This window comes from Rhopilema esculentum, chromosome 21 (assembly GCF_057945365.1).
Source record: "Rhopilema esculentum isolate cy_ngs chromosome 21, ASM5794536v1, whole genome shotgun sequence".
Lineage (NCBI taxonomy): Eukaryota > Metazoa > Cnidaria > Scyphozoa > Rhizostomeae > Rhizostomatidae > Rhopilema > Rhopilema esculentum.
Window position 1 is genome coordinate 10704112 of NC_142835.1, and position 23734 is coordinate 10727845.

The 23734-nt window shown below is 35.9% G+C and overlaps 1 protein-coding gene across 1 annotated transcript; it reads right to left on the reverse strand.

The window, feature by feature from the left end:
* Positions 1 to 4: 4 nt before the first annotated feature.
* LOC135684365 (uncharacterized) lies at positions 5 to 22168 on the reverse strand. Its single transcript, XM_065199900.2, has 16 exons — positions 21802 to 22168; positions 20836 to 20876; positions 19886 to 20200; positions 14790 to 15204; positions 13977 to 14053; positions 13171 to 13327; positions 10920 to 11174; positions 9933 to 10104; positions 9490 to 9636; positions 8066 to 8299; positions 6423 to 6610; positions 5587 to 5709; positions 3940 to 4037; positions 2709 to 2873; positions 1732 to 1797; positions 5 to 777 (listed from the first exon to the last, which is right to left on the reverse strand). The coding sequence occupies exons 1-16, from the start codon at positions 21947 to 21949 to the stop codon at positions 688 to 690; spliced, it is 2691 nt and encodes an 896-aa protein (XP_065055972.2). The 5' UTR covers positions 21950 to 22168; the 3' UTR covers positions 5 to 687.
* Positions 22169 to 23734: the final 1566 nt, after the last annotated feature.

Below are 23734 nucleotides of genomic sequence, written 5' to 3' on the forward strand. Positions count from 1 at the left end.
CAAATAAGACTATAATGTACATATCGATACGGAACTAAGAGACTGAGAAAGTCAGTCATTTTGCAATATACATATTAAATGATACTTTGATCAACGGGAAACCATCACATTACAATCCAAGATAATACAACTAGTTTACACATAATATGAAACAAGGATGTAGCACAAGTACTGTACAACTCCAAATTTACAGCGTCTATCACAATTTTATTTGACTCGCACCGAGCATACTACAAAGGCTCCCAAGAGACAATTGTGGTTAACATTGGACTTCCCAGGAGAGAAGCTCTCCTCATTAAAGGGTCCCTAGAAATTTTCTTCCTCGATAGAGAGGAGGTTTCCTTCAGGTCTAAGAATCCTAAATATGTTAGCTTAAATATGAAATAATAGCGTTTTTAGCACATAAACTGAGCAGCATCCACCGATATTTCCAAATTTCGCAAATGTGGAACTTTTGAGTGTAGAAAACCAAAATGAAAAAGAAACTGATTCTTTCAAAACCCACTCGTTGTGATAGCAGGCGCCTGATAACAAAAAGCCTTTTTAAATCTGAACTATAACTCAAGCTGTGCATATCTATTTGTGATGATATTCTTTGGGTGCGAGCAAAATAATTCTGCTCCTTTGCAAAAATAGACTCTGTACGATGCTACGATATAAACGCCAATCATTAAAACCGCTCGAACATCAATACGACGGGAGGGTCTTTTTCTTCGTTGATCTTTTGTGTTTGTGTTTCTTGATGATATCAAGTATCTTTGGTTTATGGTCGGTGACCTACAATGCAAAGGATTTCTTTAGACTGGAAACAATGCAAGTGATTTTTTTAGACTGGATTTTTTAAAGGGGCTGGAGGGAGAGGGGTTTGGTGTATGTTAGCGTAACTCAACTGAATTTTAAAGAGCGAAATCAACCCGGCCAGAGACCATAGCCATGTGACGCAGATGTCCAGTACCTCGTGCAAATGCAACGCAAATTTTAGTACCAACATTTTGTCTAACGAAATTTCTAAATAAGAAGCTCCGATTTTGGAGACATCTGCTTTGAAAATAAGCAATGAATTGCACTTAGAAATTTAGAATCTAATTTCCCGAACCAAAGCATCTCTTCTAAGTGGAAGAAACGGTCCCTAAGATACTTAACCCATTAGCAGAAAATCGTTCTATTAAATCTGGGTACTTCATTTCAAAGATAACTTTTTGCAACTGCTTAAAATGACAAAAATTAAGAGTTATTTAACAAAAAATAAATTTGAACATAAAAATCATCAATCCATACGCAATTATTGGCATCCAAATTTTAAAGCTGGGTATATCAGGATTCCACTTAATATTTCCAATAAGTACGACAGCATCTAACATCGAGTATTAAGACCCCTATAATTGCACTGAACATTGGTCAAAAATAGACATGCCATTAAGCATACATCCGATAATACCTTTTTACATATAATACCTATTCATAGGCGGCTCCGATAATTATCCCACGTAATCTCACCTTAAACCATATGAAAATAAAGCCTTAAAAGAGACCTAGGATTATTGCGAAACATGCCATCCTTAAGGGCTGAATGTTCCTATACACCCAACTGAACGACAGCTGATTTAATACAAAGAGACTCACGGCCATCGACACAACTAAGGGGAACACAGCTAAGGCTGGTTTAATCTGCTGAATGCATGAGTATGGCCTACGTTCTGATTAAAACGCTGCATATTTATGGTGACTTACTCGTAACATTGTCTGTTTGGCTTCAACCAGCTGTTCCATGCTAAGCTGACAACGTTGAATATTTCCCTGAAGAACATAACGAAAAGAATAAAAACTCTAACCAAAGCGAAACGAAAGCAATTAACAAAGCTAACCAAATGAGTAAACTGTATTGCATATTCTGGAGTTGTCCCACTTATGGTGTCAAACAACGAATGGAGCTAGACTTATATAGACGCTTCAGTCTTATATCTAAAAGCTTTATTTAGTCCTCAATGAAACAAGGCTTCATTTATCGTTGAACTTCACGAATGTGCAAGTGAAGTGTACAAGGCGAATTTTACAACCGTAAACATACGAAGGCGAAGGGAAATGAAAATGGGATTGGAGTTTGAAATAAAGACAGATTCAAATATTTCAAGCAATAGGGCAGGGCGGAATATGTATAAAAGAAAAAATGCCATAAATTGGCCTTTATTTAATAACAAAGTGGTAAATTTGGATCTAAATTTGGTCAGAAGCGCATTTGCGCTTTGATATATTGCCTGTAATTGTTGATTTCTTGTACAAACTCGATAAAAATTCTTCTCCACAACGACATTAAAAAACCTTAAAGTAAAGGTGGCTATATAGATTGAAGTTGCATATAACATGGAATTCGCTGTTCTGTGATTTGATTGGCTTACACAAAACAACTTGTGTACTGATTGGCTTAGACAAACTATAATGATTTTTGTTCCTTTTAAAAACGATGTAAAATTTGGAATGGGCGGGACGAATCGAGATGGGTGGGACGAATCGAGCTTTTTTGGACATGGCAAAACTTTAACACGGAGCAACGAACAGCGAATGTACTTTCGTTCATCTTCAAAAACATTAATATAAACAGCAAGGAAAAAAGAGCAAATGGGCAGATTTTGTCTACATTGCATGAACAATATAATTTGCAATGAGAGTATCAGAAAAGCTCTACCTACAAGATGGGCATAAGCACTAACCTGAATCAGCTCGTGGAGCACTCTTAATTGTTCGTCAACCGAAGCGTGTCGTTTCCCATTTTGAAGGTCGTGACACAAAGCCGTGAGCATGAACTGCTTGCTCGGTCGAGGCAGTTCCCTTTGAAACTCGAATAGTTTGTTGCAGACTTCATTCTCCAGGGAGCACTGTCGAGTGAAAGAGCATTTTACTGAGCAAAATTGATATCGTCTAGGCTCTCAATTGGTCTTGGCAGTGAATGTTTTAGAGGATGCAATAAAAATTGCGACAAAAGGTCACGTCATTCTCAAAGCCTTTCTTTAATGGTTTTGTTAAAGGAGCTGGTGCCTTTAACTGAAAAGCCTACTACCCAACCGAAGCCAAAACCCGAAATTAAGAGAACACTGTCGCGCAGCTCATTTGTCTGCCAAAACATTGTATTGGTATAACAAAACAAAACAATGTGTCATGCTTGGTCAATTTCGCTGCACATCAAAATTCATCTCACAAAGACGAATGAGCATGGCGTCAGTGTGCCTTGCCTGCAGTGGCGGATACCTGGGGGGGGGGGGCGAAGGGATACAATGGTATTTTTTAACAAAACAATAGGAAAATGTGACGTCCTCTTATCAAAACGATAGGCTTGCCCCCCCCCCAAATATTTGAGCAAATGTCCGCCCCTGCTTGTCTGCAAGTCGACCAAAATAATGGTACAGATCAACAAATCAAAGCAACTTGTCACGCCTGCTGTACATTGAAGACTGTGATTTTATTCTTTTGGTCTATGAAATACCCTATTTCTTTTGGGCGCTAAATGGCGTTTTACACAGTTACAACATTATCCACCCTTTTCTCATCATCAATAGAAATATAACTGTTTTGGCCTAGCGCTCACAATAACCACTATAAAAGAGGTTTGTTCTTGCCCTGCAAACAACAAAAGGTAGAATTGCGTCATTTTAGCAGAGCAATGGGAACACCCGTCTAGCCCAAAGAATTTTGATTCGAATACCGGCAAATGTAAACTGGTAGCATTGTTTCAAAAATAATAAAAATAAAAACAGAGAAAAAGAAATTCACGGTAGCGTGAATGTAGCCATTCATGATATACTTTAATCTTTCATATTTTTACTTACAATTGTTACTTTCAAACTTCAGTTCTATACAATAATCCTCCATTACCGTTTGTCGAGTAGAAAGAAAAATCGTCAATATGATAACAAAACTTGTGGCGACCATTGTTAAAATACCTACCAGATCATCCATTTGCGAGGAAATATGATGAATCCTCCAAGCAGAAATATTTTGCAAAATCCGTTTGTTGTTTAGCAGCTCTATCGGCTTCTTCTCTTCTATCGTAAAAATAAACAATGCGATAAGGTACTTGAAAAAAGGTGATTTACTTCTTGGCAACAGCTTTAGGAAACACAGACTGTCAAACATGCTAACAGTTCGGTTAAAAGAGTTCAAGGGTTGGAGTACGAAACAGAGGATTTTTGTGGCAGGAATAAATTGCATTAAATTAACCGCAAATTGGACTCAAAAATGTTTTTAGAGAATTTGATCATGAGTAGTGCTAAGCATACGTTCATTTCGTATGAAATACGGCTGTATCCCTTCTCAAGCTTAAAGTGGTCATTGAATTAATGTTCGGAGCACTTGCAAAAAAACAATCACAGCTAAAGACTAAATTCAAGTAGACTAAAATTGGCGTTTAAATTCCAAATCCTTCTGACTTCTAAAATTGCGAATTTGACTTTACAAATTCGAATCTGACTTTATAAAATCTGTATCTGACTTTTCAGAATCTGAATTTGATACTTCCGAATCTGTCTTTAACATCTCAGAAACTGAATTTAAAGATTCAAAATCCTACTTTAAAAATCCGAAATTTGACTTGAAAAAAATTCCGAGTCTGACTTTCAAAATTCTGAAATTAGTTTCTGAAATTCCAAACTGATAACTTCAAGAACGTTTTCTAATATTGGCAAATTTTGAATAATTAGTGAGAAATTATATGTATACATATCGATGCTGACAATTTTGATAAGGTTTCCGACCATAAAAAATACTCTCGATTTATTCGCAAAGCTCTTGTAAAATCATTTTTAAGGTTCAAGCAAACTTGACAACAGCAAATTTAGTTTGCACCAAAAAATACCAAAAATGATTATTGAGATATCTTTTTTGATCTAAACAAAGAGATACATCTCCCTGTAGAATATGTCTTAAATTGGTCAGTGATGTGTTTCTACCTGGGGACTGCCTTTTCCCCTTCAAGGATCAACCATCATATCCACAGGGAACAACTGACCTCAAAACTGCTCATCCCCAAATGGAAAGCAAAGCATTAGTGGTTCTACGGGTATTCATTCTGCAGAAATCTTTTTCTGTGCTAAGATATTTTGAAATGAGAACGTATGAGCGTGTTCGCAAGCAGGAAGGATAGATGACGTAATGTCTTTTCACGCTGCATGCGGCAAAAATAGATGTGTTTTTTCTTGTTGTGGTTATGTTTAAATTGCACATAAGAAACGAAACAAAATTTGGCATTCGCAAACGTTTTCTGTTTTGAGCACTTTTAATAGTTTATCGAAAAATATGATCATTTTTGTCGCTACAAAAAATGCTAGCTCTACCAATAACAAGCTCAGGCTAGTATCAAAAGTTTTAGAAAATAGCTGAAAAATTTAAAAAAAACACAAATCGCTTTTCACCATCCACCCTTTTCATATAAAGTCGTATATATACGAACTGAAAAGATGCAGAGTTTATTTAAAAAACCAAAACAAAACATAAAAAATTAACAGTTACCAGTTATATTCTGAAGATTTAGTCAAACTCTGGAATCACAGTCTATAAAAACACAAATCTACTAAATGTAAATAATGTGACACAAACCTTTCGATTTGACGTCTGAATATCTGTAAAAATGATGGTATGCAGCCTTTGAGTTAATTTTATAATCACCCAAAGCACTACTCCTTCTCCGACTTATGAACATATAGTAGTTGGTATTTTCATCTGAAAGGCAAACAAAATGGAGTCAACTTCAACTTTCAATAAAACGCAAAGCTACAAACGACACAAAAAAATAGCTCAAAAAACGTATTTTAACTCAATAATTATATAGAGTTCTCTGTTATAAGCTCATTGCGTCAAAATTGTATGTATATTAAAAAGACCTTTGACCCTGGTTACAAGCACGCCACATTAGGAGTTATATTGTTAATTAATACTATTCGCACGCAATTTTGCATATTTATTGACAATAAGAGTAGGCCTATGATCAAATTGGCTTTCGCTATCTAAACATGCGGAAGAAAGAAGATTGAACACTTCCCATTTCCCAGGAACTCCCTTTTATATAGCCTTTTATATAAAGGGTGGGTCTCAAACAGTCAATGTCACAAAATCACACTGTGACAACTGAAACTTGGTCAAAAAACCATTTTCATTTGTGACTTGATTTTCTAAATGTATCAACGGAAGGCAAAAAAGAAACCTTGACAAAGGGGATACTTGTGTAAGCAGTCCATTATATAAGAAGATTTTAGTTGTTTGGTGCTAATTTTAACTTGGCTTGTACCACTACAGATACATGATTGGGCAAAGCTGTTGGGAGGTATTCATTATTGGATAACCGTTTACTTTCCCCATTGTATGAAATATGACGTTTAGCTGCTCTGAATAGCTTTGGGAAAACAAATACAACAAGCATCTTTGGCTCAACCCACCTGGTTCAACAGGCTCCTGCTTCACCTCTTGGGCGGGCTCTTCCGCCTTCAGTTTTGGAGCCGGCTTCTGTATGCGTATTAACGGGCTGTCTACTTTAGTCTCTTTCCGCTTATCTCGGAATTTGCTCTCTAGCTCAACGTCTTCCTCTTCAAGTGAAACCTTGCTGAATTTATCTTCCGTGGTAACCCTAAAGATACGTGAAAGTCGCCCTTAATAATCTATACTCAGGCATGTTGAAACTAAGAAACAGTGACAAGTCAACGAGATCAAGAAATATACAAATGAAACTGGATACTGCAAATCATGAAGAGAATTAGTTGCCAACCGATAATTTAGCGTGATTTGGCCTTGGTTGTGGAATGATATCCTAATGCTATTTAGGATAATTCACGGATATATAAGATAAAAAAAATCTCAAAAATTTATGTGATAGATTAGATAAATTAGAAGCCATGTACATTTTAGGGACTATAAGTAGCATTTCAAGTACAGGAATAAAGAGTGTTTAATTAGATAAGATTGTAAAATAAAATTGAATTATGGTTGGAGCCATTTCAGGTGAAAAGTCGAGCCATTCTGTGCAAGGCTATTTTCCAGGTCAAGTTGGTTACATAAACCATTCCCTGAACCTACGTCTGACTTGACAAGATCTAGGCATTTAAAAGAAAATAAAGCGAAGTAGTATGTCTTGTGCAAGGAAAGGCTTTTTCGGTAGACTCATAGCAATATTTCTTTGGAATTTGATTTTAAGGCGGAAAAGAGAACACTTTGTCTGGTGGAATGTTGGGCTCTTTTTACGTTGGCTTCGATAAACGCACCAAACTACACTGGCCTTACCCGGTACTCAAAGAATCTGTTATTGTTGGGTTATCTTGCACCAACGGCTTTTGTGTATTAAAGGCAGTCAGTCCCCTATTGTTCCCAACTTTTATTTTGACAGGAGTGAAATTCACGCACCGTTCAGCTTAATCGGTAATTCAACGATATAAACCAATCAGAAATAACTTTGATTCCAGAACTTCTGAATCAAATGACTGTGCTCCCGTTAAAGTAAAGCTGTGGCTAGAAAAAGTTGGTTCCCTTTTTGGTTTGTGCGACAACAGCGAAAGGAAATGCTTTCATTATAATTATTCCATTCCAGTAATGAAATCTTCTTGCCATTTCCAATAGCTTTTGGCACGCAGTTTCGAATGTTTTCCACTACCGCACCTAGGCCAGCGAAAGCGAGCAGCATAATCCGTTGAGGCGGGAAGACCAATTTTTTATATTAGCCGATCATTGAGGGAACAGACTGCCTTTAATATGATTTGGTAGTTTGCCGAAGATAAACCAGAAATATTTCATGGAACAGCATCGTTGCTATTCATTCAAAATTATAACATCTGCTACTTAAAAAATGATAATTGGGACACCTGATTGCAAGCCGATGTAGATACAGAAGATCGGTACTTTTTCAATATCTTTCTATGTAAAGCGTTCTGTTTTCTAGACGATACAAAAATTGTACTAAACGTATCAATATCTAAGAAAGCTCTGGCAAGACACGAATAATACACGGAAGAAACAGTAGGCCGGCCAAAGCACGGTATGATATCTACCAGCTCAATAAATTCCTCAAAATATTTTTTGTGCCTGAACTTACACATTTTGTTTCCTCGGTTTTTTTCGTGGAGACGCCTCCGGGACAGATGCAGTTGAAACAGCCGGCATCAACGCACCAGAAACACTCACACTGCTGTTCTGAGCAGACACTGGGGGGGTTACTGGCTCTACTTTCATTTCTGCGTTTGTTGTTATTGAAGAAATACTACTATTTATGTAGCTACTGGATTCTGCCACAGAGGTGAAGCTATCGCTGAATATTGTCTTTTCATCACTAAAAACAAAACGGTTGCTCATTAGACATAGTATCCAGCAATATTCTCTATTTGAAAAAGAGGAGGATTAAGGTGAAAACTAAACAATGTCACTATTTAGTTACAAAATAAAGTGGATTCACAAATTTGCTTCTTGCTTACGATTCATAATTTTCTTAAATAACGCTGCTTGAAAAACCGTGTGAAAACAGGCTCTTTGTATGCAAAGAGGAGTCAAAAATGCATAAAGAGACTGGGAAAGATTCAAATGTTATGAAGCTGGTATAAGCCATAATGAACCCAAATGCTTATCTTCAAGATAGTGAAAGGCTCTATCTTCGTCAAATGTTCTAAAAACTAAATGTTCTTATGGGAGAACTTTTCCTTCGACAGAAAACTCTTTGAAATCAGGGCAGCAGAATGCTCGAATAATTATAGGCATCCCCATTGACAAATGATACATGTTAGCTTTTCTCTGATGCAACATAAACATTATTTGCCTTCATCGTCAAGAACCAAACACTTTTTATTAACTAGCATCACCAAGCAAGACTAAATCAGCCCTTACATGACGCAACCACGATAAAACTTTTCGAGCAGCCCTAACATGACACGACTACGATCAAGAGAATTTCCAAAGCAGTCAATTAACAGGTTGGTATCATCTTTAAATTCGAAAGAAAACAAGTATCTTTAGATTAATAAAATTTAATACAAATAGAACAAGCACGATCAAAAGGTTTCATTTTTAATTTTAATTTGGATTTTAGGCATTTAATAAATCTAAACAAGCCTGATAAGATCGACTATCGACGAAGATGCTATATAAAAAAGGGATAATATTATATAAGAACGTATATGGTGGAAGTTGAATAAGATTTCCTTGATCTTTCAAAAAAGGAAACACTCGATATTTCGGTTACATAGGCTGCACGTCCACAACAACTAATACAAAAATTGAAATCTAGAATTCCATGATTCAGACTCTTTCCCGACGCTATAACAAAACTTCCATACGTCATCAGGAATTCTTGTGTGGGAGACGACCAGGTGACAGCAGGCGCCTTCAACTCACAATATATTATCATTAATAGATTGTTTTGTACCTGATACTGATGTTTCTTATTCTAAGATTTCCCCCGACAGTAGATTATTATATAATGTGTAAAAATTAACCTTATTAGCATTAGCATAAAACAAGGGTACACACCATAAAAGTCTCGGCGATTCCTGGCGTGAAGGTGCATTACCGGATCCGGAACTTGGTCTCGAATCAGACCAGTGCTCCTGTCTGTGATCAATACGAGGTTCTTGCTTGGTTGGGCTCGAGATTCTATCCAGGCCATGAACTGGATACCTGAGACAAAATGGATTATGGGATTAAAATGAGTGGTTTGTAGTTGTAGTCTACCAACAAAAGAACGACGTGTGTAGAAATTTCGCTTCTACCTGTTACTAAGACATATTTTAGTTGGTTGTGGAAACATGGTTCCCTAGTCACCCAAACAAGCAGCGAAGTCGAAATTAAAAGAAAATTACAATTCAAAAGCAGAAAACATGGTGTAATTGAGCAACAAAAGTGACAAAATACAAGGCTGGAAAAAGATTTTTGATCATTGACATCTCTGTATACACGGAGAAAACAACACCCACCCTTCAGCTGTGCGCTTGCGTAGGATTCCGGGTCCGGGTCGTGAGGAGGAGACATTGCTTTGTTGTCCGGACGTATGGTATGATGATGACTGAAGGTTCGGGAAGTTGTGGATTGAATATGAGCTGTTCATTACGGGTGAGGATTCCCCTGATGTTGAATGGTGGTGTGAGTCTGCAACGAGAATTGTGAAGGTTAGCTATATATATATATATATCAAGGGAATAACAACCAGATATATGATATCTTCGTGGGCAGCTATCTTTAGTTACCATTTCTCAAAGGATTTTTAGACTGATCTCTGAGCTTCTTATTAGCATGAAGAAGCAATCTTATAGGACAAAAGTTCAATAAAAATTCATAAAGGCTTATATTGATACTGAACCAAATTAAGGAAAGAAAAACAAAAAAAGATGAATAAATGATTAAAGGAGACTAACTCATTTGAAATAACTAATTGTTATTTCTTAAGGTGCGATCAAGAACTAGACTAGTATTACAGAATCAATGTTAAAGCAAAACCCTGCACAGATTGAAAAATGTTAATGTGAATGTGGCTTTTCAAGTGATATTGAACAAGCTTTGAAAAAATATTGTTCTATGTTTGATAAAATATTATGCTTAGTCAAGTAAAATACCATGTAACATACCACTAAATAATCAAACAGAAGAAAGAATTCCAAGTTTTGCACTATCTTGTGCAATGTTTAGACGAAATTTAGCAGACAATTTCCACAGAAACACTGTGACATGACACGTTTTAAACCACATCAATCCTAAACAGTTGCTGTCAAAAATATAACTTTGTATTTCCAAACCAGTATACATAACTAATAAATACATTTCATTCAAAAATTTTGAAAGGTTTGGAACATTCAGGATTTTCAACAAGAAAGAGCCCCTGTACCTTCTTGCTAAGAATTTTCTATGAGAATTTAAGGAGAGGCCTTAGGAACAAAAAATAGACTGTTAATATGAGAAGATCAAACCTCTTGCTGACGGTGTCATCCCTGGGATTGGCAGTGGAGCTGAAGCAAAACCACGAGTCCCCTCAACAAACATGGGAAATGAACCATAGCTGGAAGTCGAGCCAGACGGAGTTCGTACATACGAGTGGAACGGTGTCCCAGAAGGAAATCTGTGAACTCCAATTGGATGTGAGAATCCAGTGTCGATTGGGAAGTATGATCCAATGGCATATTGTAGCGACGGATTGCCAGGCTTCAGTTTGTCGTTCTTATTTTCTGCAGATTCAAGAGGAAAATTAGCAAGCTACTGAATAGTAATAGAATCATGAAGCCAGTGTAAAAAACCTTCTAGACGGGGCAATTTTGTTTGAATTTTTTTTTGAACATGGCTGTGAACAAAAGGTGTGGAATGTTAACAATGCGCTTTTCAACATGGGAGATAATTTTCATAGAAATCTGAGTTTTTCTTCACACATTTTTGTAAGAAAACACTGTGCATCGAGCCTTGAAAAAATAAAATACTTAAAACAGAAAACATTTGAGCTCTTGTCAACTTTCCAAGAACGTTTTAGTTGTTAGAAACACGGACTTATCCAAGCTGGGCTTTAGAATCTACTTTTAAGATAAATTTTTACGGAACCCAAATCCTGATTAATAATTGTTTCTGGTAATGAAAGATTACACCATAGATAGATAAAATTCAATTCATTATATACGTACTCTAAAAAACCCTGACAACATTTGGATTTTCAATGCTACATATGAAATCATGTATTTTATTAATACAGTCTTTGTTGTTTAATGCGTGCGATCGCACGCGCACGCATCGGCACACGCATGACACCAATAATGAGAGCGATTGATTGCACGCATGAATTGTATATTTGACCGTCGTTTTTGACCTGGATAAAATAGTTTTCTTCAACAAAACATTGGAAGTTTTGTCTTTCATAAGCTGAGCAACATCGGCTTATTCTTTAAATAGTTACTATTTTGCTCTCTATCGTGGCTTATCGCTTTGCTTTGGTCAAATTCTCCCGGAAACATGGCGGTCGCCAGGTAGTGTCCAAAACTTTTACCTTCCCGTTTTCGCCATTATCGGGGTAAACATCGATGAAATTGCTCAAAAGAAAATGGGCTTTTTTATCATAGATGTGAGAGGCAGGCGGCGAATAGACTCGCAAAAAGAAGATCTTCCGACAATCAAGGTTAATATCAATCATAAAAGGAAAAATCATGTATATAGGAAAAATCATAAAAGGGGCGAGAAATTTAGATTTTCCGACAAAATTTTTATAAAAGCTTTTATTTTTTCAAAATTTTGTACATAACTTCACGTAAGTCACGTGTCATAAATCATACTACGCAAAGATTTTCTTGTCTTTTCTCTGAAAAAAGGGCATTTTTAAGTTCTATACCTTATTAAAAGTGATTGCAAATCTGATTTAGAACATCAGAAGAGATCACCATATTCAGTTTTAAAATCTTTTCTCTCAAAATGTAACATTTTGATTTAAATTGACAACTATGCAAATTTCCGATCAAATCAGAAATTTTCCGACAAAACAGCAGTTCAGCTGTACTGGGGAGGGGGGGGGGGGTGGTTCGCCCCGCGCCTTGACCCCCCTTTATCTACGCCACTGCATCAATAAATATTTCCCTATAGTTGTCCTGTAATGTCGAAGTTCTCGGAATGAACAAAGCAGAAACACTCAAGCTCTCTGCAAATTGCCCCAAAGCCTCGAGGTGTATGGGACCTTATTAAGTAATGAATTCTGTTTTGAAATAAAATTGATTAAAAATAACAAAATTATGCCTATAAACAGTAAACAAATTTAAGCGAATGAACGAATTTAAGCTAGTTTAAAGTGGCATGATTACAAAATTTTCTGCTCGCTTCGCTGGCAGGGGCCTTATTCTCCACTTTTGCCCCAGGGCCTCCAATTCTCTAGGCAACCCTGCGTGCAAATTTGGAACCGTGACAAAACGGACGCGGTTCGCCCTTTCGTTTACGCTAGCACTCTGGAACCGAGCTAATTATGCTCTGCCATCCGGAATGGTTTTGACCCTGTTACGAAAGAGAACGAATTTTGAACCGTCGCCGTTCCGTTTTTGAACAGGACTGTGTAAACGGGGTCCGAAATAGCCTGATTTTTAAGAGTGTAAATCGCACGCATGAAAGAAATAATGCGTATGGTTTGCCACACGCATGTTAATTTCCTTATGACGAAGACTGTTAATATATGTGAGTATGTGCATAAGATGCCCTTACCATTTGATGAATATGGCATATGTGGCTGGTTTGATGATCCAGGTATTCCAGAATTATAGTGATGATGCGCAGTAAAAGCAGAATGGTGAGAAGAAGTTGTGGTTGGCGAAAGGCGGCCGTGGCTTGAGCTTGACAATGTGTTGCTTTTTGGATGATCCTGGACAGGGCGAAAATAGCCATTAATTAGTATGGAAAAAGTACGACATAGGCCTAAGACCAGATCTTTCTGCAACTCAATTTGTACAAACATAATATTAATATATTTACATTGAATATTGTACATTATTGTGGTGTATTGTGGCGACAAGACGATTATGATGCAATTTGAATGGACCCTTCATAAAAAAAATTTCCTTCTGCTAGCCTTTGCCTCAGCATTTATGTATATAAATAAATAGTTCAGTCTTTTAGGAATTGAATATTTGATTTATTTATGACTGTTATTACTAGATACATATAACGATAACATGGCACCAGTTAAGTTTGAATTTCTTTTCATGCCCTTGGAGATTTGGGAACTTGTCTCATTTTACAACAAAATATCCTTATGTCTCTGACAAAGACTATAGGTTTAGGTCCCAAGTTATTTTACATAACCAAGCTAGACAATAAGTCAACTTGTTCCAAAAATTACCTGCAGTGGCAGCTTGCAATGTCAATTAATACCACTTAGTTAAAAAATCTACCTCACTCAGTTCTTCTCTCCTGGTACCGAAAAATAATTTTCAACAAATTCATTGTGCAAACAAAATTTTTGAATAAATTGAACAACTAATGACATAAATAAATTTGTAATTATCAAAAACCTGGGAGTCCGGCTTTGTGGTGCTTGGTGTCCCTGATGTGGTTGATGGAATCAATATTGGCTGTGGTATGATTTTACCTGTTAATGCACAAATATTGTTCCATAAAAAAGTTACAAAGGTGCTATAAGGATTGAAAATGCTTTTATGCCATAACCCCAGAGTTGCTTTGAAATTAATTGCTATTAAAATACATAAACGATATACATGTGCTATTCTAATGTCAATTTAAGACTATTTATCATATAATGGATAGATAATATTTACTCAATCAATAATCATGCCATTTGTCAGTTTACCTGAGTTTACCAGGAAATAAGAAACTATCACTATGAAACTGATTTAAATAGGAAACATAATCTAATGCCTCTTACAAACTTTTCCATTTTCAGCACCTCCAAACTGAGCATGCCTATTCTAAGCATACATATTGTTTGTTTTTTCTTATAAGAAACTGCTTAGATTCACTTCAGAAATATGATGTACTTAGTGTTTGCTGTACTCAACATATCAAGTTTTCTATGAGGCTAACAAACATACAAGCAACCATCTGCAATATGCTAAAAATTCAGGACAAGGAATGTTGGATAATTTCGCTGTGATACCTTGGACCAACTAAACATTTATATGTTGATTTATTGAATGTATAGAGTAGAAAAAATATTGATTGTCAGAACTAAACAATGGTAAACAATTTGTTGAAATGTTGTATTTGAATAAGACTTTAGAAAGATCCAAATCTATAAGATATATAAAATAAAACCTATAGAAAACAGTGCATTATCCAAAGAAAAGAGTTTCAGAAAATTTACTCACTGAAAGCAATGTTGTTTGGTGGAGGAGCAACTCTGTAGGTTGTGACAGCTGCAATGGAATTTGATGTTGCTGATGTTTGATTATACTGCAAGCTCTGTGAACCGATTTTGAGTATATTTTGATTTGGTATGACAGAGAATGATTTGCTGGATTGAGCAGATCCCAGAGGAGCTGTTCCAGATGCAATAACCTGAACCGTTGCTGTGCCGGCAGCTACAGCATTGCCTGAGCTAGAATTAGAGTGCATCTGGTGTACATCTGCCTGTACATGACTGGTCTTTGAATCTAAACCTTTGGTATGCTCAATAGATCGACTTATAATTTGTCCAGATGACTGTGCAGATGATGATGGTTGAAGTCTGCTGGATGGGACAACAGGAGAAAAGATGCTGGTGCCTTTACCAGGTACTGGAATCTAAACAAATAAATAAACGATTCAAGTTAAAATCAGGCATTTGATACAAGCATGGAATTAAAAATTCACAATTCTTACATTTCAAAAACAATGTTCTCTTTTAGGTAACTAAACATAATCTATACCCTGTAGATCTGGACTGTCAGGTTCAAAGGATTGCATGCTAGCATTCATAAATCATAGACAATGGACCTTAGAATGAAGGTCTTATGTATGCGAGCCAATTTCTACTAAAAAATGCATGCAAACAAAACTTAAAGGACAAGTGACACGCTTTTGGCGCCAAGTTGTTTTCTTCTTTTAACTTAAAGTAAAGTGCTGTATGAGAGTGTTGTTGAAATATTTTTCCTTTCTGATTTCATTTTCCTACTAAAAAACCCTTTTCAAATTGTGGCGGGAAATGAATCATGTGACACCGTGACGTAGATTGTGATAATTTGTTATTGCTGCTACTGGTATACAGTGCAATATTAACGTTTACTACACGCTTCTAAACGAATTCAGTTCGTCTGGACCTGTCGCGTTGTGTTTCGTAAACTCTCTATTAATGACAGGAAAATTCCGAGTTATCACAATGTATGTCATAGGGTCATGTGATAAAAAGCAAAATCGCGCCCCCTGTGCCCCCTGATTAGAATTTTTTGTTCTAAACCAGGAAAAAACTTACTTCTAAATGATGATATATAAGTTAATGAAAAGAAAAGATAGGGTGAAAAGTGTGTCACTTGTCCTTTAATTACAATAACTCCAAAAGAAAATGATGTAACATTAGATTTGTCATTTTATTAAATGCTAATACTTTTATTAAAAATATTAACAAGGTGTTTAGTAATGTGTTATATGCTGTTGAATTTAAACAAAACAGTATAGTTACTTGGGGTTGAGAGAACTTCATTACTGTGACTTATACAAAAAAGCAACAAAATTTAATATTTGAACTTGGCAGTTTTCAGAAATTTTGCTCTCCATAATTCAAGGGATAAATTAACCACAGTTCTGTTCTCTATTCTGTGAAAATTTAGCAAAAATTAAAACAGCTTTTAATGTCATCATTAATGAAACTGTAGAACAATAATGCATTTTACTGCTGGAATACAAAACTAAATTGATATGTGATACTATATCAATAAATATCATTACTGGGTTGTGGATAATATGACTACAACAAATCTAGGATGCTTTAACTGAGAGTAGATCCATTTTCAACCATGATTTACAAAAAAGAAAACAACCCTATTTATTGAAATGGGCAATTATCAAAGGTAGTACTTTGCTCTTAAATAAGGTAAATCAAATAAGGACCTTGTCAAAATCAATGAGCACCTGTCCCCCTCAAGTGAGCACACCCACCCTGGGTTTGTCTGGAAATTCCATCTGCATGGGTGCTAATTGAAGCAGTAGTTTGATAGTTTGAAACAGTAGGACATTTGGTTCCAAGCCAAGCACAAAAATGAGCATGCGCAAATTACTTGGCACTAAATTTTCATTTGCTTTGTTTACTACTTCTGCACACTAACTTGCAATGATTTTCAACATATTGATTATCAGGGAAAATGGCAAAGCACAGAGACCTTAAGAAAATAGGACAAGTGAGTTGTTTGTTTGGTCAGATGAGGATTGGGAGCTATTTTTGAAAGCTGCTTATAATTATAAAGTTCATATATAGTAAATATATATTGTGAAGATTGAATAACGCAGGTTGTAGCTGAAAGAAACAGAGGTACCATCAGAGCAATTGGCTCCTTCATAATCTTGTATTGAAATCCTGTGTGTGCGATGTTAGCATTTTCAGAAAGCTGCAATTTTGCTGTCGATACATGAAGGCATTTTTAAAAATTTCCACTCAGGAGAGCATTTTAAAAAGTCGCCTTTTCAGTGACAAGAAACGTCTGTTACGTGTGGATGGAAAGTTAGAAGGGAAAAAATTTGTGTTTTCAAAGACTTTCACAAAAGAAAAAATCAAACTCATTAGAGACCTCAACAATTGCATTGAAATCATCTAGAGAAGAAGCATGTTCTGACTTGGCATTGTTCATGCTATTTTTCAAACCCCTCAGGGCTTCTTACAAGTGGTTTGCTTTGTTTACCAATGATTTTGAAACTGACATTTTACATTTTTTCCACAAAGTACAAATAACTTTATTAAAATGAATTTTTATAATCAACAGATCATAAAATATATTAAGAATTTTTCCCCAAGTTAAAATTTCATTCCAATTTTTCCTCCAGACACCTCATAATCAAAGTAAATTCTGCTTAGTGGTTGAGATGTGTGGATTTCTCTAACTGCCTCTTGGTTTTTGGTACTGCAAAAATTGATGATGGAATGAAAATTGGTGCAAAATTAGAATTAAAAGTGGCAGTATAGCATACAGAAATACTTTTCGTCCAACGCTTTTCAAAGTAAAAACGCTGGAGTAGCCATCAAAAGTAAGCTACAGTCTCTGTAATTAACTCTTAAGTTTCGATAAAATTATGAAAGACCAAAAGAAGCCTTCAGATGTCCCAATAGTGGTTTGTGTACAAGTTGATCTATAGATACATAAATTTATGATACAGTTTTTGGGCTTGAAAACAACGAAAAATTAAAACAATTTTTGTGTATGCTAAGTGGCTTTAGATATATTTTTGTGTAAGCTAAGATATATTTTTACACTTCAAATGCATCTTAATTTTATTTTATGATTTTATATCACAATTTATTCTCAGCTACATGAACATTTTCATGCTTAAATTCATCTTTTTGTCGATTTATATTATCATATTATATTTTGCTACATCTCAAAAATTGTGTTTTTCAATATTTTGATCAAGTTATATCAAGGGAATCGTGATTTTTAGAACAAATTTCCAGGCTTAGTTGACATAACTATCATTTGCACAAGAAATACTAACATTTCATATATCTCAGGTTATATTTTGTGCTCCGGTGTTCATATGAGCAACAGACCACTATCAAAATTGCAGTATTTTGCAACTACAGTTGTTCCCTGTTAACTCCCACCTCAGAAAACTCAGACTTTCACTAGACAGACTGATTTTCAATTCTAATTGGATTTTCCTACCTCTTTATAGTCAAAGGCAAACCCCAGGAAAATCCACACTTGCTAAGTCTAATAGACCCAATTTAAGGTCCAGCTTAACAATATTCAACTGCAATAATCTACAGCATCAAATGTTTTAAAGCAACTGCCACCTTACTATAAACTTTTCTGTTGGCATAATTAACTTGGAAATGAGAATTTATCTTTGTAACGTTCCAATCAAATGTAATGAGTGATTCACTTTGAGAATTCCAACCTAGCAGGAGGTATGCAAATAGTCCCAGCCAAAATTAGGTGCCTTAACTCTCAAGACCATACTTCGAAATTAACTTATTTTTTAATAAAACTGTCCTCTTTTCAAATTCAATAACTTTTTCTCAATTTTTGATATTCTGAAATTTTTGAAATTATGCCTAAGGCTCACAAAACAATCATACTAAGTTTATCAGGTGTGAATTTTCATGATTGTTTTAATTTTCAGCTGGCATAAGATCAAAGTTCATGAAATATTGAAGCATATTCCTGCATAGGTCAATGTGGTGGCTGGCTCTGAGATGTAGGAAGCATTTTAACATTGGATGACACACCCTTCTGGAAGTGCACAATCACCTACTGTAAAAACTCTATTAGGCCCCCTCTCTCTATTAAGCCCCTCCTTATCAAGCAAAAACTTAAAATAAGCCCCCCCCCCCTTCTTTTACCTTTGTTGTCAAACAAGGAAAAGATACACATATAGTGGGTCTCATAACGGGTGTGATGACCGTGTGCATTAAATACGGCACTAGTGCACCAAAGAAGTCAGCCGAAGTTTGCTTAGAAGATGTCCCAGGTTTATCAATTGGTCCTGGTGATTCTGCTGAAGATAACGACCTCTGATTTCTGAGAATGGTCTTTTTAAATAGACAATGGTGTTTTTAAAACATTTTTTACTTCTAATTTTTAATAAGTCCCCTCTAGGACAGAAAAAAATAAACAAGCCCCTCCTCCCTGTGGGGCTTAATAGAGCTTTTGCAGTATAAGTCAGCAAATAGTTCGGCAAAAAAGGAGAAGTTGACTGTAAGAATCTCAACAAAGGGGAAACATACTCTTCCTTAAAAGGAACTTGCAAAAACCTAGGGGCTTGATGCCTTTTGGGGCCTCTGCTTCCTACCTACCTGGGCTGGTTTTTATACTTAAATTTTCAAACAATCTTTTGGTGGTACAAAATTTGAAAATGGCTTTGAAAAAAGCAAACATTTAGTAAACTAAAGCTTCTCGTCTGACACTCTTCAGAGTCAGAACATAGATCAAAACTCTACGCTAGGAAATATATATATACCCAGTTGTGGATCGAAATAGGCCAATCAGAAAAAATGAGCACATGACTGTTGAGGTTGACCAATCAGTGCCGCTTGCCTATTGAGAATGTTACCAATGGAGTCCTAAGGTAAAAACGAACTCCTTATGTTTACATAGTGTCTACACTTCTATTTTTATTTCCTTTATACATCATTATCATAAATCATATCAATGTTGTCAGAAATGCTGATATTTCCTGTTATCAGTTTCAGTTTATTTCAGTTCAGACGTTCATGATAACTAATGGAGGCATTTCAGTTCAGACATTCATGATAACTGATCATAGCAATAGTGATTACCTTGATATTCTGTGATATTTGACTTGCATTACTAGCTGACTTTAGAGGAGGCATTGTTGTTGCTCTCAGTGGGGGAACAGCAATGCTGGCTCTTGGTGGGGCAACTGCAGCAGCTGCTCTGCCCATCAAGGGTATTTGTGCAGGGAGCGCACTTCCATGAACCAATGTTCCATGTGGGAGTCCTGGTGGCATAATTGGGTGACCAGGACCTGGCAAAATACTGGTAAGTAACGGTGCTTGCAATGGCGGCATTGGAGGCAGTGGTGCAGACCCAACAGACACATGAGACATTGCATTGCTTAAAGACTTGCTTGGCTGTGTATAGAAACAAAAAATAATAAACTCAAGACCAACCCTCATGAACCCTAACAATCAAAATGACAAATTTCACATTCCAAAATAAATTTATATCATATATTCACAGGCTATAAATTGTAAAAATCTAAATCATATATTCAATTTTTATTTAACTTTTTAACTTATAGTCCTATATATGCTTGAATTTAATTTAACATTGACAATTACGAATCATAATTAAATTTTTAACAGTAAGGTAATATTCACTGAATAAAATCACATAGTTGTTGTAAAACAGTTCCATTTGTATCTGTAAATACAAATAATATCTTATAAAGACATTATATATATGTACTGTACTGATGGTAAAAAATTGCGGAGGTAATACTTAAAAGTTGAAACTTTTCTGAACTTAACTTTTTTGCTAAACATTGTGCAAGACAATAAACTCTTTCTTAAAAAATTTAAAATCAAAATAAAGTAGGACTATAAAAATAGTAAACAAGAACTTATTTAAAACATGAACCATTCAAAATTAAACATAATTAGACAGTACATACCGCAGAAAATGTTTATAGAAGGCAGAGCAGCCAATCACGAAAAGTTTTGCGTTCGAAAACAAAAAAAAGCATGACTATAAAAACTTTACTTACTTTGATCAGATCCACAGCCCTGTAGCCCGAGTGCTCATTCCCTGAGAAGTAATGATATCAAGCGTGAAATTTGACCTGCACCTTGCGACTATAAAGAAACAGTCCACTGGCGACATGGAGACATCTTGGAAATGGAATCCCCCTTGGCCTGGCTGGTTAGCCAACCGCCCGATATTAACTACTTAATGCAGTCATTCCAAAAAGGCAACAATAATTTATGTTTTTTCAACAATGAACAGAACTCTATAAGGGAAATCTAACCAAAACGTGCACTTGAAAAGTCACCGACGATTCCGAATTGGCGGCTCCCTCCATTCCGCTTGTTTTGATTGAAAAGGCTGAGCAGCCGAACCAGCTACCACACTTCAAAAGTTGTTCGCAACACGGCAAGTAAATTTATTTGGGACGAACTTCATATTAAAGGTTTACATTAAATTTAATTAGACAGAAACTTCAAATGCTATCATTCAAAAGCATGCAGGCTGATAACATATCCGTGGATCTTACCAGAGAGGAACTTTACAGAGACAGAAAAATCCACGAACAGGCCCAGGCTATTTCATAGACAACCACATGATATACTTCATCAAAATTCAATCCCTTGATAGCCTTAGGCTCCCTACTAACTGAACCAACTTTCGTTTATTTGTAACTGATATAGCAGACACCTTTCTTAAATAAAATGTATCAACCCCGATAAAAATAATATCTGATATGCTGGCTTCTTTAAAGTATTGCAAGTACTCCCACGAGGAAGCCTTAGTTATGAAATGAAGATATAAAAAAATATCTACACACTAAATATCTCAATTTATATCTAAATTACTTATATTCAAAGGGAAACCCCTAAATGGGGGTCACGTAGAATCCCAACCAGGCCTTTCCCAAGACAATACTCGTTCGAAAGAACTCAGGCATTAACGTACATTCAGCCTGAAAAACTAAATGTTTATACAAATTTGTTACCTGAATTCATCTTTGGACCGATGGAACTCTCGTGTTTGTCTTTTTCTAGGCTTGCAACTGACATAACCGGATTCATAGAACGATTGCTTACACTGTTCATCACGCCTTCTCCTCGTAAACTCTGCCTTTCATCATGCGAACGATTCATGCCCGGCCATGAAATCAGTAAACAAAACACAGTATCTCCAGTTCGACTTTTCTGTCTATCACAGGAAAAAACGATCAAAATTCTGCTGACCTTGCCCACAAATAAAGGCAAGTTTTATTAAGATGCCTAACTATAAGAATTTACTTATTAGTTTACAAATCAAACGTTGTATCCTTGGCTCGATCCTCATTCACGTTTGTCCAAGGCTGCCTCGCTGACGCATGCGCTCTTTGCCAGACCGGAATGCTGAAGGATTAAGTCGTAACGGGGGGTTGCTTGCAAAATTTAATCTGGTACGATAGCTTTTCCGTTTCCAAGAAATTTAATATTAAACTTCTATTCAAGACACTTTTTGCATATGTTTTAATGGCCTGCTTTAAAAGAACTACAGTTCGAATGGTATGATATCATGAATAATATCAGAGAGATGAAATGCTAAACTGAATCCCATTCAAGCTTTTAAACAAAATGAAAAGCTTACTTTATAAATAATGAAAAGCTTACATTACCTACTCAAAAAAACTATCATAATTATTGCAAAATGTAAAATAACTGGTTTTATTTAGAGGTTACATTGTGGATTCGGATTGCCACACCCCATGGGCTCCGACGCAGGTTGCAAAATGGAGGGGCCAAGAGAAAATTTAAGAATCATAACAAAAGATTTTTAAAAAAGCTCCATTGTTTTGCAAAAAAGTGAGGGGGCCATGCCCCCCTTCGTCGGAGGCCCTGTATCCTTGACCATACCCCCATACATGGACCATTCTGTATCAAAAAAAGTAAATCATCCTTTTACAAGAGTTTCTAAGAAGTTAGCGATGTTTGAAAGGAGCTTTATAGAGCTACTTTTTTGCAGTAAATCAAGCATTAGAGGAGAGGGGTGGGGCTAATTTTCATTTAATCTTTTGAACTCTGTATGTTTCGGTCATCCTTCTGGTTGCAAATTCTTCCAGTAGCCAGTAAGTATGACTATCTTTAATAAATATATCTTTTTTATTTAAAGAAACACATGTTTAAGAAAATGATGTCAGACTGAAATTTTCATCTTTGATACATAATAAACACTCGATTTTGAGAACCAAATTTTAAAACTTCAAAAGTTTTCTAAATTCACCAACAATTTTCAGCACTTATTGCTGCATGAAGAAGATTATTTCAAATTGTTGTGGCTCATTTCAAATTTTAGCACCTTTCTTTATTGTTCAAAGTATGAGCAGAGTCCAGAAAAGTCCTTAACCTTCCTCCGGTCAAAATTTTTCCTGTCAAAACCTTCCTCCAATTTTTGAGGCAATCACAGTTGATAGGGCGTAGCTAGGGAGTAACTAGGGTAGAAAAGGTGTCAAATGTTATAAATCAAGACAAAATTGCTGCCTTTGCGTAACCAAAAGTTAGTCATAGGCGTTCCCTTCAGATAAAATTGGCGTTCCTCTGTTAATAAAGCTGTATTTTCTGGCAGTAAAAGGGCCTAGCCTAAAGATTTTTGTTCGGTCCACCATCAAAAGTTTAAGATCAACTCAAAATTTTCACATTAAACAACTTTTGCTTTGTGTTTTCATAAAACATCGTCGAGCCTTTCGTTGACAAGTTGTGTGCTCTGAAAGGCTTTAGTTTCTGCAGTCAAGCCATAGAATTTCCTTTTGAAATTTGAAATTGGCGCCATTAGCTCTGTCAAACAACATTGGATCTCATCCCCCCGAAATAAGAAGTTCAAAAAGCATTGGGGAATCGCCATTATTTCTTATGCAGGATTAGTTAAATTTGATTGGTTCATTTCCTTGTTGTCTA

Coding starts and splice junctions, on each gene's coding strand:
- LOC135684365 (XM_065199900.2), bottom strand. CDS start 21,949: ATGAATCGTTCGCATGATGAAAGGCAGAGTTTACGAGGAGAAGGCGTG. Junction 9,637..9,932: donor CGCAAGCGCACAGCTGAAGG/GTGGGTGTTGTT, acceptor ATTTTGTCTCAG/GTATCCAGTTCATGGCCTGG. Junction 2,874..3,939: donor CCTCGCAAATGGATGATCTG/GTAGGTATTTTA, acceptor TTCACTCGACAG/TGCTCCCTGGAGAATGAAGT.